This window comes from Sparus aurata, chromosome 19, assembly GCF_900880675.1.
Source record: "Sparus aurata chromosome 19, fSpaAur1.1, whole genome shotgun sequence".
In the NCBI taxonomy this organism is placed as follows: domain Eukaryota; kingdom Metazoa; phylum Chordata; class Actinopteri; order Spariformes; family Sparidae; genus Sparus; species Sparus aurata.
Genome location: NC_044205.1, coordinates 23,174,915 through 23,193,318, shown reverse-complemented (window position 1 = coordinate 23,193,318; position 18,404 = coordinate 23,174,915). Strand labels below are relative to the sequence as shown.

Below are 18,404 nucleotides of genomic sequence, written 5' to 3'. Positions count from 1 at the left end.
TCATGCTGTTGTGTCGCCATAGCTTCACGTCTCGTGTTGGAACATCACACTTAAAGCGCATTCATGTGGCATTGGTGTAATCGGAAAAATGCATTTCCGACTGGGAAAATTCCCCGTCAAATCGGACCAACAACTCAGAAAGAAAGAGAAACTGTTGTTGCACGAGTCGCCGTCATTTGACACCGAAACATGGCGGACGAAAGTGAACACTGGGCCGATGGTAACGTGCATATTGTGAAATGTATTTCATGGCTTACATTTCCTTTGCTCAGCTGCCACTTTGTTGGGTAGTGGAATGATCTAAGAGCACCTGAATGCAGCATAAATGTTTGTCCATGAGCATCTTCCCAACTTACAAAAAACTGGCTAAAGTACAGCTATTATTTCCTGCGTCTTTTAGAGTTTTCTGTCCCTGTTTGGTTAGGTTTAAGGAATGCAAATACAAAAAAAAAACTTAAAACTGTCAAGCTGGAGCAGATAAAGTGGATCCAGGTGTGAAAGACAGGAGGCAAGATGACGTTATATTCACAATGAATCATATTAAAAGGCAAATGCAGCAGATGACTCCATAAAGACTATTCTAAAGACTGGACTTCAATACGGACTGAACCAACCAGGGGATGAGGTGCAGGTGGAGTGAAGCGGAGAAACACAGGTGAGAGGAATGAGTGGAAAAATACAAGGAACAGTGGAAGGAGCTGATAGGCTGGAGAAACACTGGGAGCAGGGCCGGGCTGATGAAGGAGACGCAGCGCAGGTGTGGAGGGAAAACCAGGCAGGCACAACGCCTCCAAAGTGAAGATTTACGCGGACTTTTCGCCGAGTCGCTACACAATGACACTACAATATTGTGAGCGGTCAGTGTCGGTGACGAGCAACATTAATTATGTTCCAGGAGCGACAGCGACGCGGAGATATCGGATCATTCGGCAGGTAAGAATCAAAACGTGTTTATTTTTTTGTTGTTTATTTTGGTGTTGAGCCGTCACTTTAAGAAGTGTGAACACCGACTGCTTTAAAGATGTTTTTGCTGCTGGAGACTGTGGGTGATTATCACTTTTTCTGCTGCAAACTTCTTGTTGCCATCAGTTCAACAATCATGTTTATTACCAATTATCATAAATTAGAAAAAGCCATGAGGTATCACGCTGATAAAACAATATTCAGCGCTTAATGAGCTCTCAAAGAGAAAATTGGAGTTTGAATAAATATGTTTTTGTTGTCAAAAACACATTTTCTCCATCTGGCTTGTCAATCTTGCTTTTCTTCTTCTTTTTTTTTTTTTAAATAATGTGACGTTAGGCTGTAGCTCCGCTTTCAAAAAGGATGACAGTTGTGTTTGCATCAAGCAGACTGTAATTGTGTTTCTAATTAGCAGCCTTTCATGTGTGCGAGATTACTTAAGATTTTTTTTTTTTTTCCCTGTATTTTTGCGGCTGTATTTAGCTCATTTATGCAAACCGATGTGCTGGGGAAGAACTTCTGAAGGCCGCTTTAATTGGAATAGACAAATCGAATTAGAGTCAATGATGTTTGATGAGCTAATGTGTAATCTGAGTACACAAATGGGTCGCAAAGAACAGACATGGATCCATTTCTCGTGCAACAAAATGGTGTCAGGGACTATTAAAAGAAACATGTCTTTAATCTTTGACTTTTATTTTCTTCACTTGATCATAGTTGAGGTCAACATGAGAGTTTGTTGTCTGCTGTGTTTTATTTGCATTATTAAAGGTGCAGTATGTAAGAATTGACCTCCTGTTAAAATTCATACCCCCAACAAATAGGGGCAGCATATCACCAGAGGAACCACTAACGGCTGCGTATTGTTTTATGTTTATCCATCCATGACTGTCGCTATTGTTAGCGCAGTTAGCCGTTGGGAAGTATTGGTGAGTTTTTTCAGACCTGGAGCTAGCTTGTTAGCATGCTAACTACAGTAGATATCTCTGCAACCGGTAAAAATAAACATCAAAACTGTTATTTCGTCACATTCTGTTTTGAACTTTTGTTAGATTTTGAACTACAATTGCTGTGTAGTGTTAGCTTTTCTATTCAAAAAACATTTGTGCTTCTATCATTGTATATTCTGTGACCCACTGGAGTGTCTGGTGGCTGCCGAGTTGATATTACATTTTTCATTTTGAGGCGTCTTGCTGGTGCTGAGGTGGCAGGTTTGCTTAGTTTTGCTCAAGGGCACTTTGACACACCAATGTTTATATTAGAATCTATATTGTGACCTGCTAGAGGAGGCCAGCACTGACCTGCACCACAATAGTGATCCTCATATATTATGTTTTAATGTCTGTCCTTGATGCTCGGCGGCAGAGATGCAATACAAATGTATTATTGCGTTCATATTTAAAGGAGCACTAAGTAGTTTTGGAGTATTTACAATATTAATGTGGTAATAATACAAACTCAGACATATTTATTTTTTCCATGACTGAATAAGCGAGCTGTTCTCAGAGGAAAATAAGGTCCCCAGAACACTGTTTTGAAGCTAGAAAGGTGGCAGGGTCCGCCACATATAAGGCAAGGCTTTTAAGGCTGGTTTGTTTATTCAGTCTAAACAAAGAGTTTGTTTGTTTAGGCACATAAAAAAACTGAGTCGATGAAGATCTTCTTTCTCTTCTGATTTTTTTTTTTCCCCCAAAACTACTCAGTGCACCTTTTGAATAATTATACTCGGAACAAAACATAAACATAAACTAAAACAAATCTTGTTTACTCAGTTCTATGAGCACCCACCCACCCACACACACACACACACCCACATGCCCAGTGTTCTGCTGAGCCCAGTGGGCCCGGTTCTCTGACTCTGATTCACAGCTCAGTGTTTCTCTACCTTCTGAACCCAGGTTTCTAATCAGAGAATTAGCTGCAGTTTCCCCCTGCCAAAATCCACACAGTAATCCATCTCACTTTGTCCACACTGTGGCTCATGCCCCGCTAAAGCATTTGTCAGAATGCATGAAAGAGAGAGGGAGAGCGATACTGAAAGAGAGGAAGAGACAGCCAGAGAGACAGAAAGAGATCCTGGCAGCCGGGGAAATGTGCTTTCCTGGTTTCCTTGGGTGGCTTTATTAAAGCCTATTAAGTGCACAATGGCAATCTTTAAATTTCTCCAGCATTGTTTCCACAAAGGGAACATGTTCTTATATCCTGAATACATTACGGCTCAGATAAATCCCCCCGCCGGCTTGGCTATACCGCCCGATGTTATTGTGCGGCGGCGGGCCTACGCGCCGCTCCGTACCTGGTGTTATGGATGCCTTTGTCGAGCGCCGGGTCAGGCCAACTGTGCATTCAACGTCCGGCCCGACTCTCTCCGAGCGTGATTAATGAGGGAGGAGACGGACAACCAGGGTGCATTCTAATCACCCACAAGGACAAGAAGAGATACGGACGGGGGAAGAAAGGGAGGGAGGAAGAGAGCAAATAGAGAGAAGGCGAGAGAACAAGATTATGTATTGATATTGCGGGTCGGCGTCGTGCGATACTGCGCTCCGGTTCAAATCCCTTCCCGTGGCACAGGCCGCGAATTCTCCAACGCCTCCCCATCTGCAAGCGCACACAGACTCCGGCACACTGAATGCCCTCACAGCCTCAGAAGCAAACACGGGGACATGAAAGACACAGAGGGGGCCTTATGGGGCTCGCTTTTGGCAGGGCTCAGTCCAGTGGATCAGGAAGAATTGGCCCATCTCGTCGCATACTGCAATACCCATAAGGCCCCTCTCCCTCTCTCTCCCTCTCTCTCTCTCTCTCACTCATGGTCGTTCATGCCTCTGAACCTGGCTCTCAAAATAAAGTCACTGAGCTGTGCAGTCATTGTAGACATAGTTGGAATTATCTATGCAGATTTTGGATGCGAGAGTGAGCCGGCGAATACTAATGGTGAGTGATGGAGGGAATTACAGCAGCCAGGTGGAGGAGATGCAGGAGGAGCGCTTTGGCTAGACGTTAAAGAGAAAATCCCCCCCCCCCCCCCCCCCCGGGTATTCACTTTATAACGTTAAGCCCTTGTGATATTCGGAGAATTGAAAGAGTTGGGTGCGAGAGTGCGAGCTACACATTTCCTTCTTTCTTTCTCCAGGATGCAGCGGAATGTGATCACAGAACGGTGAGTGGCGAGAAACCTCCCGCGCAAAACACACTCGCACTGAAGTGAACAAGATGGGTCTAATAATGTCTTCATCACAAACTGGTGGTAGTCGGATTGAATAATGTCGGATGATGTAGGGATCGCCCGGTGACTCATCGCCGAAACTTGGAAAAGGAAAATTGGAAATGGAAGACAAGAGAAAGACGGAGAAGATTGTTTGCCGCGGTTTAGAAAATCAAACGTATATACAGCAGCAACACGCTTGACGAAAACAATCAAAGGCTCAGTCGACATGTGGCAGACGACCAGCACGGCATGCAATTGTGTCGTACCACACGAGCAGATGGGGGGGGGGATAAAAAACACAATACAACAATGAAACAAACAAGTGCCAAGATCTAAAGCCCACCATTTTGGATCGATGACAAGGGTGCTAACCACATACTGTATCTCGACGATTACGACTGTCGACATGGGTCCGAAATAACATTGCATCAACTGCATTTGGCCAGTTATTAATAAAGGAATACAAGATGATTAAAATCGGGGAAACGGAATGCAAAACATCCCTCCTGCTGGTGTGTCGTCACATTGGAAACTCTAACACTGCCACCACATTTGTTAGCAGTACTTCCTGCACACTCTCCTTCTACCTGTCCCCGCTCAACCTCTTCCTCCTCCTCCTCCTCCTCCTCCTCCTCCACGCTTCAGTTCGGTGTGTGCGTCCCGTGCTCCTTGCTATGCATCATGTTGGCCCAAAATGACGATTGATTGCAGTGCCACTGCCTTTGTAATCCGCTTAGGATGGATTTTGCATCTAAATCACTTTATTATTTATGTGCCTAACTCTTGCCAATGCCATTTGGAGGCAGTATGATTGGTGATCCATCACACATTATCCTTCACCGTGGCCATTAATATTGTAATGGGACGGACCTTCACCATGAAACTTCCAGGTGGAAGGGAATGCAGATCTCCTCCGGGGAGGGTCAGCCTCCTCAAAACAGGAGTCAACAGAGGGAAGATTATCAGGCGCGCTCGCTAGCAGACAGACTCTCCGGAGATGTTGTTAGTTTGCCCTCTCTCTGCCGTTAACCTCCCTCCCTCTGCCGTCCTCCTCCTCCTCTCTGCTCCCAGGTTTCACAGCAGCTTGTATCTTCATACATGGCCTCTCTTAGAAAAATAGGGGGATGTTACTCTTTCATTGTCCTTTTCCGTCAGGGCTTCAATCACCACCTGCCAATCACATCTGCTGCCTACAGGCAGAAAACACACGAGCACACGGTGCCACATCAAGACATGGTTGAAACAAGCACTTCTGAAGATGAGGGGGAAAAAAACAAGAAAAGGGAGACGCTCATCTGAACACATGAAGGGAACGCGTGACACGCATCACAGAGTATTTGGTGGGGCTGGAGACTGAAGGTGTGTTTGAGGCTAACAGAGATCTTCCCCAGAACACCTCTGAGATAATGGGGGTTATTGTAAGTTTACGATATGTATGACTATTGCTTAGCAAACGACAAACTGAAATGAATGCCGACTGCACCGGGATGCATCTCCTCATGCTGCTACGATTGGTATTTCTCTCTCTAAAGTGCTGTGTCAGCGCGAGTTACAGTTGCTGGCAGATTTAGTGCAAGACCTAAGAGAAATGTTTCACATCCAAACCCGAAGTAAACTCTATATATCGGCAGAGGATGCAACATATTTTTTCCCCCGGTAATGCTACAACCTGAACAACAAATCAACTGAAGTTGGCAACTGCAGTTAAGTGTGACAACAAGTTCACATCATGTTAAAATCTGAAAAGATACAGCAGGAGGAGCGCTAGTTAGCAGAGGGTGGCTAATAGAGTCCTGCAGTGTTTTGGGTCAATGTTGTTGTTATTTTAACTTGTAACTGGTATTTTCTTACAGTCAGCGCTGAACTGCAGTTTGAAGTGACAACACAACACGTTTCCTTCATGTTAAAATCCATAAATCAGTGTTGAAGTCGCCAGAAGGAGTGCTGGTTAGATGTTGGCTGCCGATGAACAGCGGACTCCTGCGGTGTGTTTTGGCTAACGAACAGCTGACAGCTTACATTCAATGCTAAACACACAGCAGGACTGAGCGTTTCAGTTCAGGGGAACATGAGGAACAAATAAGCTGGAGCAAATAACACTCCGCCTTCCATATCATGCAGACTTTACGTAGCCTAATTAAGTAGAAAATTTCGTACTTTTCATTATGTCTTTTCTAGCAGATCCCACAAAGTCTGTCAGTACATGATTTCCAATTTCTGCCTCCTTACAGCCCATAGAATGTGCATAGTAGGATGCACGCATATTCTATGGAGTGTTTGATTTAATAGCAAGTGTACAGTGAAGAGCTTCTACACTCATGATTATTCATGATATCTCAGCGACTGGTTTTAGCTAGATACAACATACAGCGCTGGACGCTGTGGTGGCACATCTGCTATATACTGTCAGCGCATTGTATAGATGTAGATTCGGAGACTCAGCAGTAGCATGTACAGTCTTATTGCATGCTGGGACTGCTGAGGGCAAAAAATCTGTCACTGTTTGTCTCTGTGGCAGCCCACTGAGTCCGGCACAGAGCGAGGGCCATCGAGATGCAGCAGATGTAGCTCAGTGGGTGAAGACAAAAAAATGCTCGGATGCGTTTGAGGTTCACGCACGCCAGCAATCATCATGTCACTGTGTCGCGAGGAATTCCCCCCCCAGTCAGCCTTTCAGACAGAGGGAGAGGGAGCGCACAACAACACGAGTGAGATGCAGAGACATTTGTTATTAACGTGCCTTATGTCGCTATGTAACAGAGCTACTGACCTCATAGTGCTGGTGGATTAATGTTAAAGTAGGTGATTTGATTGATTGTAGTGAAATTTAAACTAGTTTTGGGGCTGGAATGGAGAGAGACTGGTGCATTTTCATTATTTTTGGCTAATTAGACCTTTGTGTGCTGTCGTGGCTAAATGGAGCCTAGCCTCCAACATCCCTCTCACCCTTTTGTTCGCTTTGTTTCACCTGCTGGGACCAAACAACGTATACCTTTTTTTATTATCGGTAGTAGCACATGGAGTTCAGCCAAGAAAACACCCACGCGGGACTGCAGCACATTTAAATCCAATTTTGGATCACTGTGAGACATCTCCTGGAACATCTCAGAAAACAACAAGTATTAAATCTTGGTACAAACATCTTCCTGACATTATATTGGTAGGAGCGCTCCGTTATTGTTTGATTGATGACTGCATGTTGGGTGTAATTTGCATTAAAATGTATTTACTTCTGGTACACAGACTCCCACGACGGTGCACTGTGCATATTTGTATACTTTGAGACATTCAGACTCAGCCTCTGTTTCAGTTAAAGTTCTAAATATGCTGACAAAACTCTCATGAAGTCAGTGTGCATACTAAGTTTCCTTCCTAGATTTACATAGGAAAGGTGAGAGCTGCTCACAGATACCACTAAAACTAATACTGAGTAGTTGTGAGACATGCTTACAACATTATACCACACACATCCAAACACATCACAGTGGTAAGTGGGAAACGGCATGTGATTAAATCTTTCAGCACCATGGTGGGAGAGAGACATAACAGCACACTGAGTCCACTTTAATTTTTTGCTTTTAATTGACTCTACCTACATCCTACATCCACACAGAAAATGGAGCTGCACTTACTGTGATACATTAATACTCCCCTTTGAGACTCTCTTGCACTGACTTGCACCTGCAACTTCCTTTTTATTACTATGATAACATCAAAGCTTTCCATTAATGCTCCTTGACCTAAAGCTAGGTTTGATTAGACTGGCGCAACCAGCAAGAGCAAGCATAAGTAAACAACTAAAAAATCAGACTCCTCTCCGACGCCAGCCCAGATGAGTTAGCCACTAGTTTGTAATGTTCAACAAGCTCTCTATTCTTTTATGTCTGATAAATATGCAAATAAACACATCTGTTAAATGCCACCATCATAAGTAAAATAGCTGTCACCAAAGCACATCAGTCTGAAAGGCTACCCAGCGCGACAGATACTGCTTACTGCTGTAGTTGTGTGCTTTGTGCTAACTGGGTTAGCTTGGCTCAGGAGCTGTGTGCTTTGTGCTAACGTTAGCAACTGAACAAGTCTGTTGCTGCCACAGTGGGTTTGTTGTTCGCCCCCGAGGCTGAGTGCTTTGTGCGACTCGGTTAGCGGCTGAACAACAGTCTGTCACTGCTGTTTACTCGTTCTTCTGGCTATCATCTGTGAGCACGGCACATCGTTGTCATCTCTAACCATATCCAACTACCTCATATCTCACTCACATGTAAGAAAACACCTAACATTATCATAATGCACATGAGCAATGAACATGGCTAATGTTAGCACTCAACACTGCTGTCAAGCTAGCATGTTAGTCTTGGGACAATTTGGCTTGAATATCTGGCAGTATGTAGGTAGACAGACTAGTAGAAGTCCAATCTTTTAATACGGGCTATAAAAGGTGATTGGATGGGCTTATTTGGGGTCTCGAACAGCCACAGATACGATTTTTTTATTACTGTATTTGTCAGAAAATGTGATTTATTTATTGCTGTAGGAATGTAAGAGATTTCATTCAAATATAACATATTTTCGAGAATAAATTACTAACACTGGCTTTAAAGATTTGCTTCCATCTTTTTGTATTCTTTTTCTAGCACTGTGTCTATTGGTATGCAACAACCCACCAGATCAAATGTGTAAATGCACTTGGCAATAAACACAATTCTGTGTCTGGAAAAAATGCTCACCATTTTGCTTTCTCTTTCAAAATGTTACATTGGCACAGATGCATTAAAACATCCACGGATTAATGTTTTATGTATAGCTTTATGTCCTCTAAAGTGAGTATGTATATGTGATTTGTATAGTATTAATTGGGACACTGTCTGAGATTAAATGTCGCAGCACTATGGAGAGAGAAAGACAACAGAGGAAAAGATTCTTAGTCTGCTCTGCGAGACTTCAACATCTCTGTTCATGTGAAGCACTTGAGAAATGTCTTCGCGCTCTTTGAATTGCACAGAGACACTGCACTTACGCCATTCGGAATAGCATTTCGTGCACTGCTATTTAGTAATGATTGCTGTGCCCACAATCCTAGATGCGATCTCATGAACTCCTACTCGTATCTGATAGGGTAATGGCGCATTCGTTCTTTCACTCAGCGGCAGGGGGGGAGAAAAGGTGCTTCCAGCTGTGTTTATTAGAGAATTCTTGCATTCTTTCATCAGCTGTTTTTCATCCATATGCACACACGGAGTGACAGTCTCATCTTCTGTGGTGGCGGCAGGCTGAGACCTTTTGACATTTGTGTATCATCGAGTGCACAGATTAGTCATCACCAGTGAATCTGTGCTGCTGAGGTAGATCTGTGCAGTCGCAGAATGATGTGATTATTCCACTGACCTCTTTTCCCAGTGACCACAGCCAGCAGAAAGCCATGCCTCTCAAACCCCTCCACAACAACATGTTCTGCTTCTTTTTTTTGATGCATGATCCCAGTAAACATAGGCAGCAAATGTTGAGACCCCAACGTATTTGAATTCCTCCAGTAACGCAGCAATATTGGCTTACCTGCAGGAGCGATCTCTGAAATTGAGGCGCAATCAACTTGCAGGTAATAACGCTTTAATGAAACGTTTTCAAACAGGAAGACAGATCCTTTTGCGGAGGTCATCCCTCAACTTCACATCATTATGCGGCTGATTCATTTCTCCGCCGTGTTAATATAAAAAGCGCCGGCTTGGGAGCGTGAGACTGAGGGTGTCCTTAATTGTCAATTAAGGATGTATCTCCCAGTCATACTCCCACCACATGACTTGTAGATTGAGTGATAAGAATGTGGGCAGGGCTGCCGCGCTGCAAGGTCGGGTCAGATTGAACTCCGGAGTAATGAGAATACTTTCGATTATATTTGCTTTCTCGACCAAACACAAGCAATTATTTGCGGAGAAGTAACAAATAAATGGCTAACACTATCACTAGATATATGGTAGATTGCTCATTGATGGTTTTGGCTGTGAATGGCAATTGTCCTGGCTGTGACTAGGTTTTCATAACTGATGTGTTTTTCTGCCACTGATTACAACATCCATAACGCCAAATACCAAACTAATGAACGGCTTAAACCATTAGCCGCCATCAATCAGGCAGAGAGAGCTCATCATCACTCGCGGTTGATATTTTTTGTCTTTGTGCATCTTGTTGCACGATAGTAAACTGTTTCATTAACCATTGTTGCTGTGCTGTCAGATTGGGAAATCATCTCAATGTCAAGCTTAAAGAGGTATTAGACTCCTATCCAAATTGACATGCCTTCATAAACAGACAACATCGTCTCAGGCAAATGAAGAAACCACTTAGCATCGGCCCAGCAGCCAGATGGATGGAATGAAAGACGGAAGAGGCTGCGACAGTCAAAGATCGTTGGTTTGACGTTTGTGTTGATAAATGTAATGTAGACTCATAGGACACATAGTAACCTCTAAATCAGCTCTGTATGTTCTTTCTCTAAACTTTCAATTTTTATTCTGCTCATAAATCATGTTAGTCACAGCAGAAGTTCATTAACACAGGAGTTAACAGTCTGGGGAGTACTGTTTTCACTGGGTAATGCCCTTGAACTGGGCTTGTTTACCTCAGTCGTGTTCATTATCTTATATATAACTTTCTTTCACTACTAACCCTAAACACCTGAGGATACCATATAACGAAGTGGTAGACTGAAGGAAAACTTGGAAAGATCATCTTCAAGCCGGAGGACAAGAGAAACATGAAAAACATGTATACAGCCGCAATGTCCACAAAGCGTCTATCTTCGAACCAAAACCACAGCTGAAACAACATTTTCCCTGAGGCATCACAGACACCATTTGAGCCCCAATTAACACATTATAATGAAGTGAAGCCTACACGCTAGTTCTGTCAACACAAGTCAGCTGCACCGACATCTCAACCCCAAGCAGCTTGTTACGACTCATATTGACGTTTCTTGTTCGGCAGTGACCTCCCGTGGCTGTGGTAATTATTATTATGCCTGCAAAGAAAGAAGTGCGGAGAAAGAGTATAAAGAGCACAGATCTCAGGAGATTGTGTTCATGTCCACGGGAAAGTGGGTCACGTACATAACTACGGTTACGTAAGTAACTAAGCACATGAGTATAATGGTTATTTAAACTGAGCCACGATTTTTCCCGCCGAAACTTAACCAAACTTTGAGCGTACAACAATGGTTCCATAGTATGCAAGAACAGCCGCAATGATTTGGGAACGTCAGTGTGTTGTTTTGGGAGTGACTGGCAATCAACCCATTTAGCTTTAGTTAAGGTTTGAGGAAGTGTTGGAAGCTTCTGAGGAAAGATGGTTCCCTGCTGAGTCTCTCTGGGTTGGCGGCTCGCCAAACAGCAACTCACAAATCTTGCATAGAAATCGTTTGATGCGCAAAATACTCTTGTCACTCCCCAATCCCTGCTGGGAAGAGCTTGGTATTTCCTTGTGAGGAGTGACCGGATCAGAGCGTATGCCAAATATCAAGTGTATACGTATTCTACAGTCACATTCTGCATTCACATGATAAAACAATAAATACATTCACTTCACTTCCACATTGTATGAATATTTCTTCACTGAAAACCACTGCATTTTTTTACTCCCTAGCGCCGCTGTTCCCTGTCTGAAACTCAAAGCATGCCGGACTCCACTCTTCTCGCACCTCTACTCCTGGTTCTCTCTGTAGGGAATGAGTCACAGGCACATGTTGCGATGGGGAGGTTATTATTGTCACCCCCCAGTCTCTGCTGGGTGAGCTTAGTGTATCACTGTGGGGAGTGACCACAGCAGAGCCAAAATGCCAAATATCAACTCTGCACATATTCTACATTCAGAAAAAAAATCCATTTCTGTTCTGCATTTAACTTCCATCATGCACTGCTCCCTTTGATCAACTCATGCTGATGTTTTTAACTGTGTGGCGTACAGACACCCAGTGATATTTGCACTGCACTGTACACTCTGGGGGCCCCAGGATCCCTGGTTGAAACGCCAAACGCATTGCAAAGACTTAAATCAAAAGGTCTCCAGTCTGCATGTGGTATGATCCGATCATGATCAATGCAACATTGTGTTTCCATTAAAGCCGTAGTGTCTCTGACTGTGCTCGGCTGCATCTTTGCAATTCCATCCCGAGAGGCTTCACAAAGGCCCAAGACAATCCGCCTCACAGACAAAAGTATTCTGATTGAGCAAAGCAAATGTGAATACAAAACATTTCACAGTCAACTTCCACAAAAACAACCCACTGCAAAATGCATGCGCAGTATAAAATCAATGCTTGCACAGCATATTGTAGCCGCGTCCCCTTGGAACTTAACATATTCTGCTCTGCTTGAGTTGTGTATCTCGAGAACTTTGACATAGTTTCTGCGAGTTGCTGCCTGGTAAATGTTAAAATCAAACTGTGCTTACATTCAGCAGTGGATCAGTTAACGGATTCAGCTGGGATTTTTCTCCAAAGCAGCATGACAACAAAACACAGACACTTCAGCATTTAGGAGCCAAGGGAAGTTCTAAACTAAAAGTCTGAGAGATGCCTGAGGCGTTTTGTGTTCCTATGAGAGAAAATCCACTCTTCTAGCAGAGAAATGGCTTTAACGAAACATTCTGTATTTCAAGTGGAAAGTTTTTGTGAAGAGCTGTATAGTGTGGATCTCGCTGGCCCTTCATGAGTTCCTAATGGCATCTACAATGCAAGCGCAGCAGAAATGTCTCACAAAAGACAAACAAAGAAGAAGTAGGAGGCAAAGAAGACTCACCAAGTGGCTGTCCAGCGATGATACGGGCATTTTCCCCCGCCACGGCTGCTCGGGCGTTCCTCTCGTTCAAGTACTGTACGAAGGCGTAACCCTTGTGCACAGAGCAACCCACTATCTTTCCGTACTTGGCGAAGATGACTTCTATGTCGGTCTTCTTGACAATGGCTGTGTTGAGGTTGCCGATAAAGACTCTGGAGTTGAGGGAGCGTGGGTCATTCTTGTTGGTCACGTTGCTGGTCTGGGTTTTACCAGTCATTCTCCTCCAGTTGCCCTCCTGGGACACAGACAGAGTGGGGGAGGACATGGCTTTAGAGGTTTTGGACGGGGAAACTCTGGATAATTCTGCACCATGGAACCCCAAAGTCCACATTATTAAAGGTAGGGAAGGTGATTATGGAGAAAGACAGTTGATTGTTGAGTCTCTGTCCCAGGTCATCAAATACTGATACTTTGGGTAACAAATCCCGGCTGAACACTGACCCAAAGCGTCGGCATTTACCGACCTTGGAATGAGAAACCATCATCTGTCTTTTTCCAGAATCACCTTCCCTACCTTTAACTCAATCAATACACATTTCATACAGTGAAAAAACATGTATAAACCATTGAATAATTTAACAAAATAATTTTTAAAAACCTCATTATTACAGAATACATCTTCATTATTTTCATTTTCTTATTGCGTTCCCCCATCCTCCTACAGGTCCATTCACGAATAGCTCATTAAGTTACAGTAGCTAGCTTCTGTTGGCTGAAGTAAAACCACAGAAAAAAGACTGAGTAACACGTTAAGAATCACAACACTGCCAAGATAACTGTAAATGAACCGGTTAACTGCAGCTTTTAACACTTGCTCCTCACTTTTAATTTAGGCTCATTTTTAGCTAGTTAGCTCTGTAGCTGAAGAAGCAAGTGTCCTGTGCAGAAAGCAACAACGGCCTCTTTAGCCGTATTTAGCATGTTAACCCCTGTTAGCTAAGTTACCACAGCACACATACAACCAAAAACTTACCTCTTTCCTTTATTAAGGTACATTTGCAGGACCTCACATGCTACCTACCTTGTCAGCTAACTAGCTGGACTGGTTCTTGAGCTTTCACTAACCGGTTTATTCAGAGTTACCTTGGCAGCATTGTGATTTCTGTCATAAGAACAGAAGAAATAACAGAACCCCGAAGAGCAAAGAATTACAGTATTTCTTTTATGGTTTTCTCAAGTCAACAGGAGGTGGCTAGTTAGCTACCTGGCCTGCTGAGAGCCTGGGGCAGGTGATTGGCTTTAAAATGAGGAGGGCAGCAATTCACACAGCGGCCAATTTCCTCTGTGGTTGTGTTCCACTTTGTTAGTTGTACTGCTCCAAACACAGGGAATCTGGTAAAAATGTTTTTATTTTCATCACTTTCTGATTGATCAGCAACTGCAAAGATGATGCATGGTGAAAATCTGGAGGGACATCCCACCATATTTTAAAGTAAAACAATATATTTGATGACCAATTAGCTATGGTTAGCATTCAACCACCTCCTAGGTCACATTGCCATGTGATTACATTGGTGCATTGCACTTCCAGGCTTAAAAGAATGTGTCCAAGATGTGCATTGATATTTTAGAATTATTTGCTACCATTCCTATAATATTATGTAATGAATGGAACAGTAACATAAGCTAGGTAGTGTTTGGATGCTAATGCTTGATGTTGTCCAACGGTAGCTAACGGGTTATATTGTTTTACCTTGAAATATGTCCCAGTGTCCTCCCAAATTTTCCACTATCCATTGTCTTTACAGTTGCCTGGCAATCAGGAAGTGAACTTACAACAATTTGTCAGATTACCTTTGTTGAGCTTCCCACCCTGAGTGTGATGTCAGAGGAAAATGGCCGCTGTGACTATGAACTACAAGTCACTGTATTACTGAGAAGTGACATTTCGAGATAAACATGTGACATGAAATAATGAAAATGCCATTATTCAATTAAAACAGACTTGAAAGGACCTGTTTTGAAAAACTAAATTATCTAATTAAACATACAAAACTGTTCATATGAATAACAGTGATTAAATAACATTTCATAGTCATTCAGCTTGTTTCCTGACGACATTTTATTCCATTTTACTTTGCGATTCTTCATGCCATAATGTCTTATTTAACACTGATCACCTCAGAGCTCCATGACACACAAGCTTTTTTCCAAATTTGCTGTTGGAATCTACATCGGTGACACATATTTGAAGGCTTTTTGTTTACCGTATTTAATTCACAAGGTCATCAGCCAGTCAGCTGTTTATCTACGCCACATTTCTTTTGCATGGCTGAAACGGCACCGCTAGATGGCTGAGTCGGGGAATTAAAGGGGAGCAACAATATGGGAATGTCGCAGCAGTTTGCTCTGCCTTGTGAGAAACCAAATACAGTGGCTGTCAGTGGGGGAGCTTTGCTATCTCAATACCCATATTGTTGCATCCCTAATGCTTTGTGCGCCGTCTCACTGATCACAGAATGCGTAGGCTGTAATTCATGTTACAGTTTTTATTCAGACTTTTCTGTGCTGTCAAGTTATCAGCGTACATTAGCCGCAGCTTTTGTAGGCCTCCCTTGCAATTATTTCTGAGTGACCTTTTCATAACCTGAATGTTGGTTTTTATGAAAGATGACGGGCTGCATGATCGGGGGGGGGGGGGGGGGGGACTCGTTTCTCCCACGGAAAGGATGCACTCTTGAACAATTTGAGGTCTGTACAGTGTATAATTACAGTTTGCACGTATACCTACGTACAGTCGACAGATCCCGCATGTCTCTCTTTGCTGTTCCCATTGATTTTTCCTTTCTATCCACACACATCATCTCCTTTTTTTTGTAGCTGGACAAATCCGGGCTTTTCATTACAGTTTATATTCCCAAAAAGGATTACACTTAGTACATTAAATAGCGTGAAATATTGTGAAGAAAACACTGAATATTCAATATTCGTCTCCTCAGAGTCTCTGTCCCTGACACACGGTGATAACAACTATTCAGCTTTGAGACGAAAGAACCTGAATAATGGCTCCAATCCTCCGTAAATAGGATTAGTAACCAAGGTAACGCTGATGCCGTTGGAATATCATGTGGATACACGCATGCACACGCATTTTTGTCACCAGCAGTCTTTTTTTATTTTTTTCCCTCCTCTATCCAACTTAATTTTCCACCGCTCAGCCTCCCTGGTCTGACGCCGCGCGGTGTGGCCTCGGCATCCGCACAATTACACGATGTAGTTTTTTTTTAACTGTGAAGTGCTCCTCTACCTATAATGGGTTTGTTCAGGTAATTACAGCGCGGCCGTGAGATTATGTCGAAAAAAAAAAAAAAACAGCGAGGATGTAATTCAGAAACTTAGTGATGGTTGAATTCCATCGTAGGGGACGGTTGCTCCGCGCCTACAGTAGATGAAGGAGGAAGAAGTGTCCAGTCATCCAGGAAATACGGGAGCAGCCATGTGATTCTCTGTCAGGCGTCCATTACACCCGAGACTGAGATCATGCTAGACGTTCGGCTGCTCGTTCACGGATAAACGCGTACCATTTCACTTGGCGGCGCATGTTTTAAGCATTACATCACCTGCAGCATAAGGCCTGCCTCGCTCTCCCCCCCCGTGACTATTCAACACCCACCGACGTTTTCCGCTGTTTACAGTGCTGCATCGGCGTGTGTCGTCCCTGCGTGTGGGTGTGTGTAGGAATAAACTGCCGCTCGCCATCTCTCAAGTGGCCTTGACATTTATCAGCAGCAGACACTGAAAATTAATGTGGTGCAGGCAGGCGCACGCACACATGTGCAGACTCATGAGCTCCACAATGACCACCTAACTGTGGTTTAAACCCACAGTCTGACACTCAGCCCATATTGATGCTCGCGGACGGGTCACGGGGAACATGACAAATCAGAGGAGAAACGTTAGATTGCCTCCTCTCGTCAGATAAATCAGGAGTGGGTAACGGTCACCGAGACCTTTTTACCACTCCTGACTGTTATATTTCATGTTGTCTTCCCTGTTGTTTTCTTTAGGGCAGGACACTAATTTATTCCATCAGTGGTTTTCCTGCTGACCTTGCCGTTTAGCTTTTTATTTACAGCCTCCATTAAGCTCCTCATCCTATGAGGTGATGGCGTCATGAAGAGAAACATGGGGGGGGAAAAAACAACACATGAAGTGATGCGCACCGGGAGTGTAATTGGCAAAGTAATTGTCCCGACGACCTGACATTTGTTATAAAAAGAACGGCTGCGTCTGAGAAATGCAGTCGACAAACTGCTTTTAGAGGAAAAAAAAATGATGGCCCGCTGCTCAAAGCACGCTCTTTAAAAAAAAAAATGATTACAGCGTCTACGGTGAGGCCTTTTTTTTTTTGTCAGTAAAGAGCCGAAGACGGATCTTCATTTTCACTTTCATGCCGGCGTGCTCGTGTCAGAATAGGTGTCACATTTTTCCAAAAGGTGGATGTCTCATTTTTTCCGAGTGAAACACTGCTCCTCTGGCACGACAGGAACTCCTTGCGTGCCTTACTTTCTGATAAGGAATGAAAAAGCATCACAATGTCATGCCAATGATAAAGACATGACAATAAGGTCAGGCTGGGGAAAAAAAAACGGCAAGATTGCGTGGTCGTCGGCGCTGAAAAGTGGTTGAGCGAGAAAAGAAAAAGATTTAGCACAAAAGCAGCCGTATTACTGAGTCGTACCTTGCTCTCCGCTGCATTGTGCCTCGGCAGACAGGCTCTTAAGAGGTTGTTGTTTGGGTCTGGCCACATGCCTGATTTATAGACATTTTTCCACGGAGGGAGGGAACTCATTGAATTGATTCCTTTTGTAATTTCCTACCACTCCACCACTGTACATTTCTCCTCGCCATGCCTCAGCCACTCCGCTCTGATTGTTGCCAAGGCAGCTTGACGGGGGCTGAGGAAAAGGCTGGAGAAGCTGCTCAGTGAACGAGAACAGACACAGGTAGCCTGATACACCTTTTCCCCATTGCTGTTGCTGCCATGTACTGCAGAGGTGGAATAATTGCTTCATGGATTCCTTCCATTTATATCTTGTCTGAAAATGTGTCTCTCCGCCTGTGAAAGCAACGGCAACAACCGAAAGAAATAGATTCCCTCTACTTTTAAATCAATGCCGCTATTTGTATTGCGGACTGCGGAGCGTTCCTGCAACCAGACATACATTTGTGCACCTTTTTGTGAAGTCAGAGGGCGAGCCTGTTCTGCCCGACAAAGGCAGCGCTGTCACAAAATGTAGCCCAACATGACGGTAAAAGAACAGTAGAGGAAAGTTTAATTTAATACAAACAGGATAATGGGCATTAAACCAATAAACCACATTTCTACCTGCCTCTTGAAATGTGTTTGGTCTTCAAGTGAGCGAGAGATATAAACCTTATTCTCCCCACATTTCCAATCA

General features: G+C 43.6%; 1 protein-coding gene across 6 annotated transcripts in view; it reads right to left on the bottom strand.

The window, feature by feature from the left end:
- The window catches only part of ralyl (RALY RNA binding protein like), a 122,600-nt gene that overhangs the window by 52,465 nt on the left and 51,731 nt on the right, over positions 1-18,404 (bottom strand). For all 6 annotated transcript variants that reach the window (XM_030397564.1, XM_030397560.1, XM_030397566.1 and 3 more), the window contains one exon: positions 12,964-13,237. In XM_030397564.1, coding sequence (XP_030253424.1) covers positions 12,964-13,219 — 256 coding nt within the window. In that variant the 5' untranslated portion in view covers positions 13,220-13,237. The remainder of the gene's footprint in view (positions 1-12,963; positions 13,238-18,404) is intronic.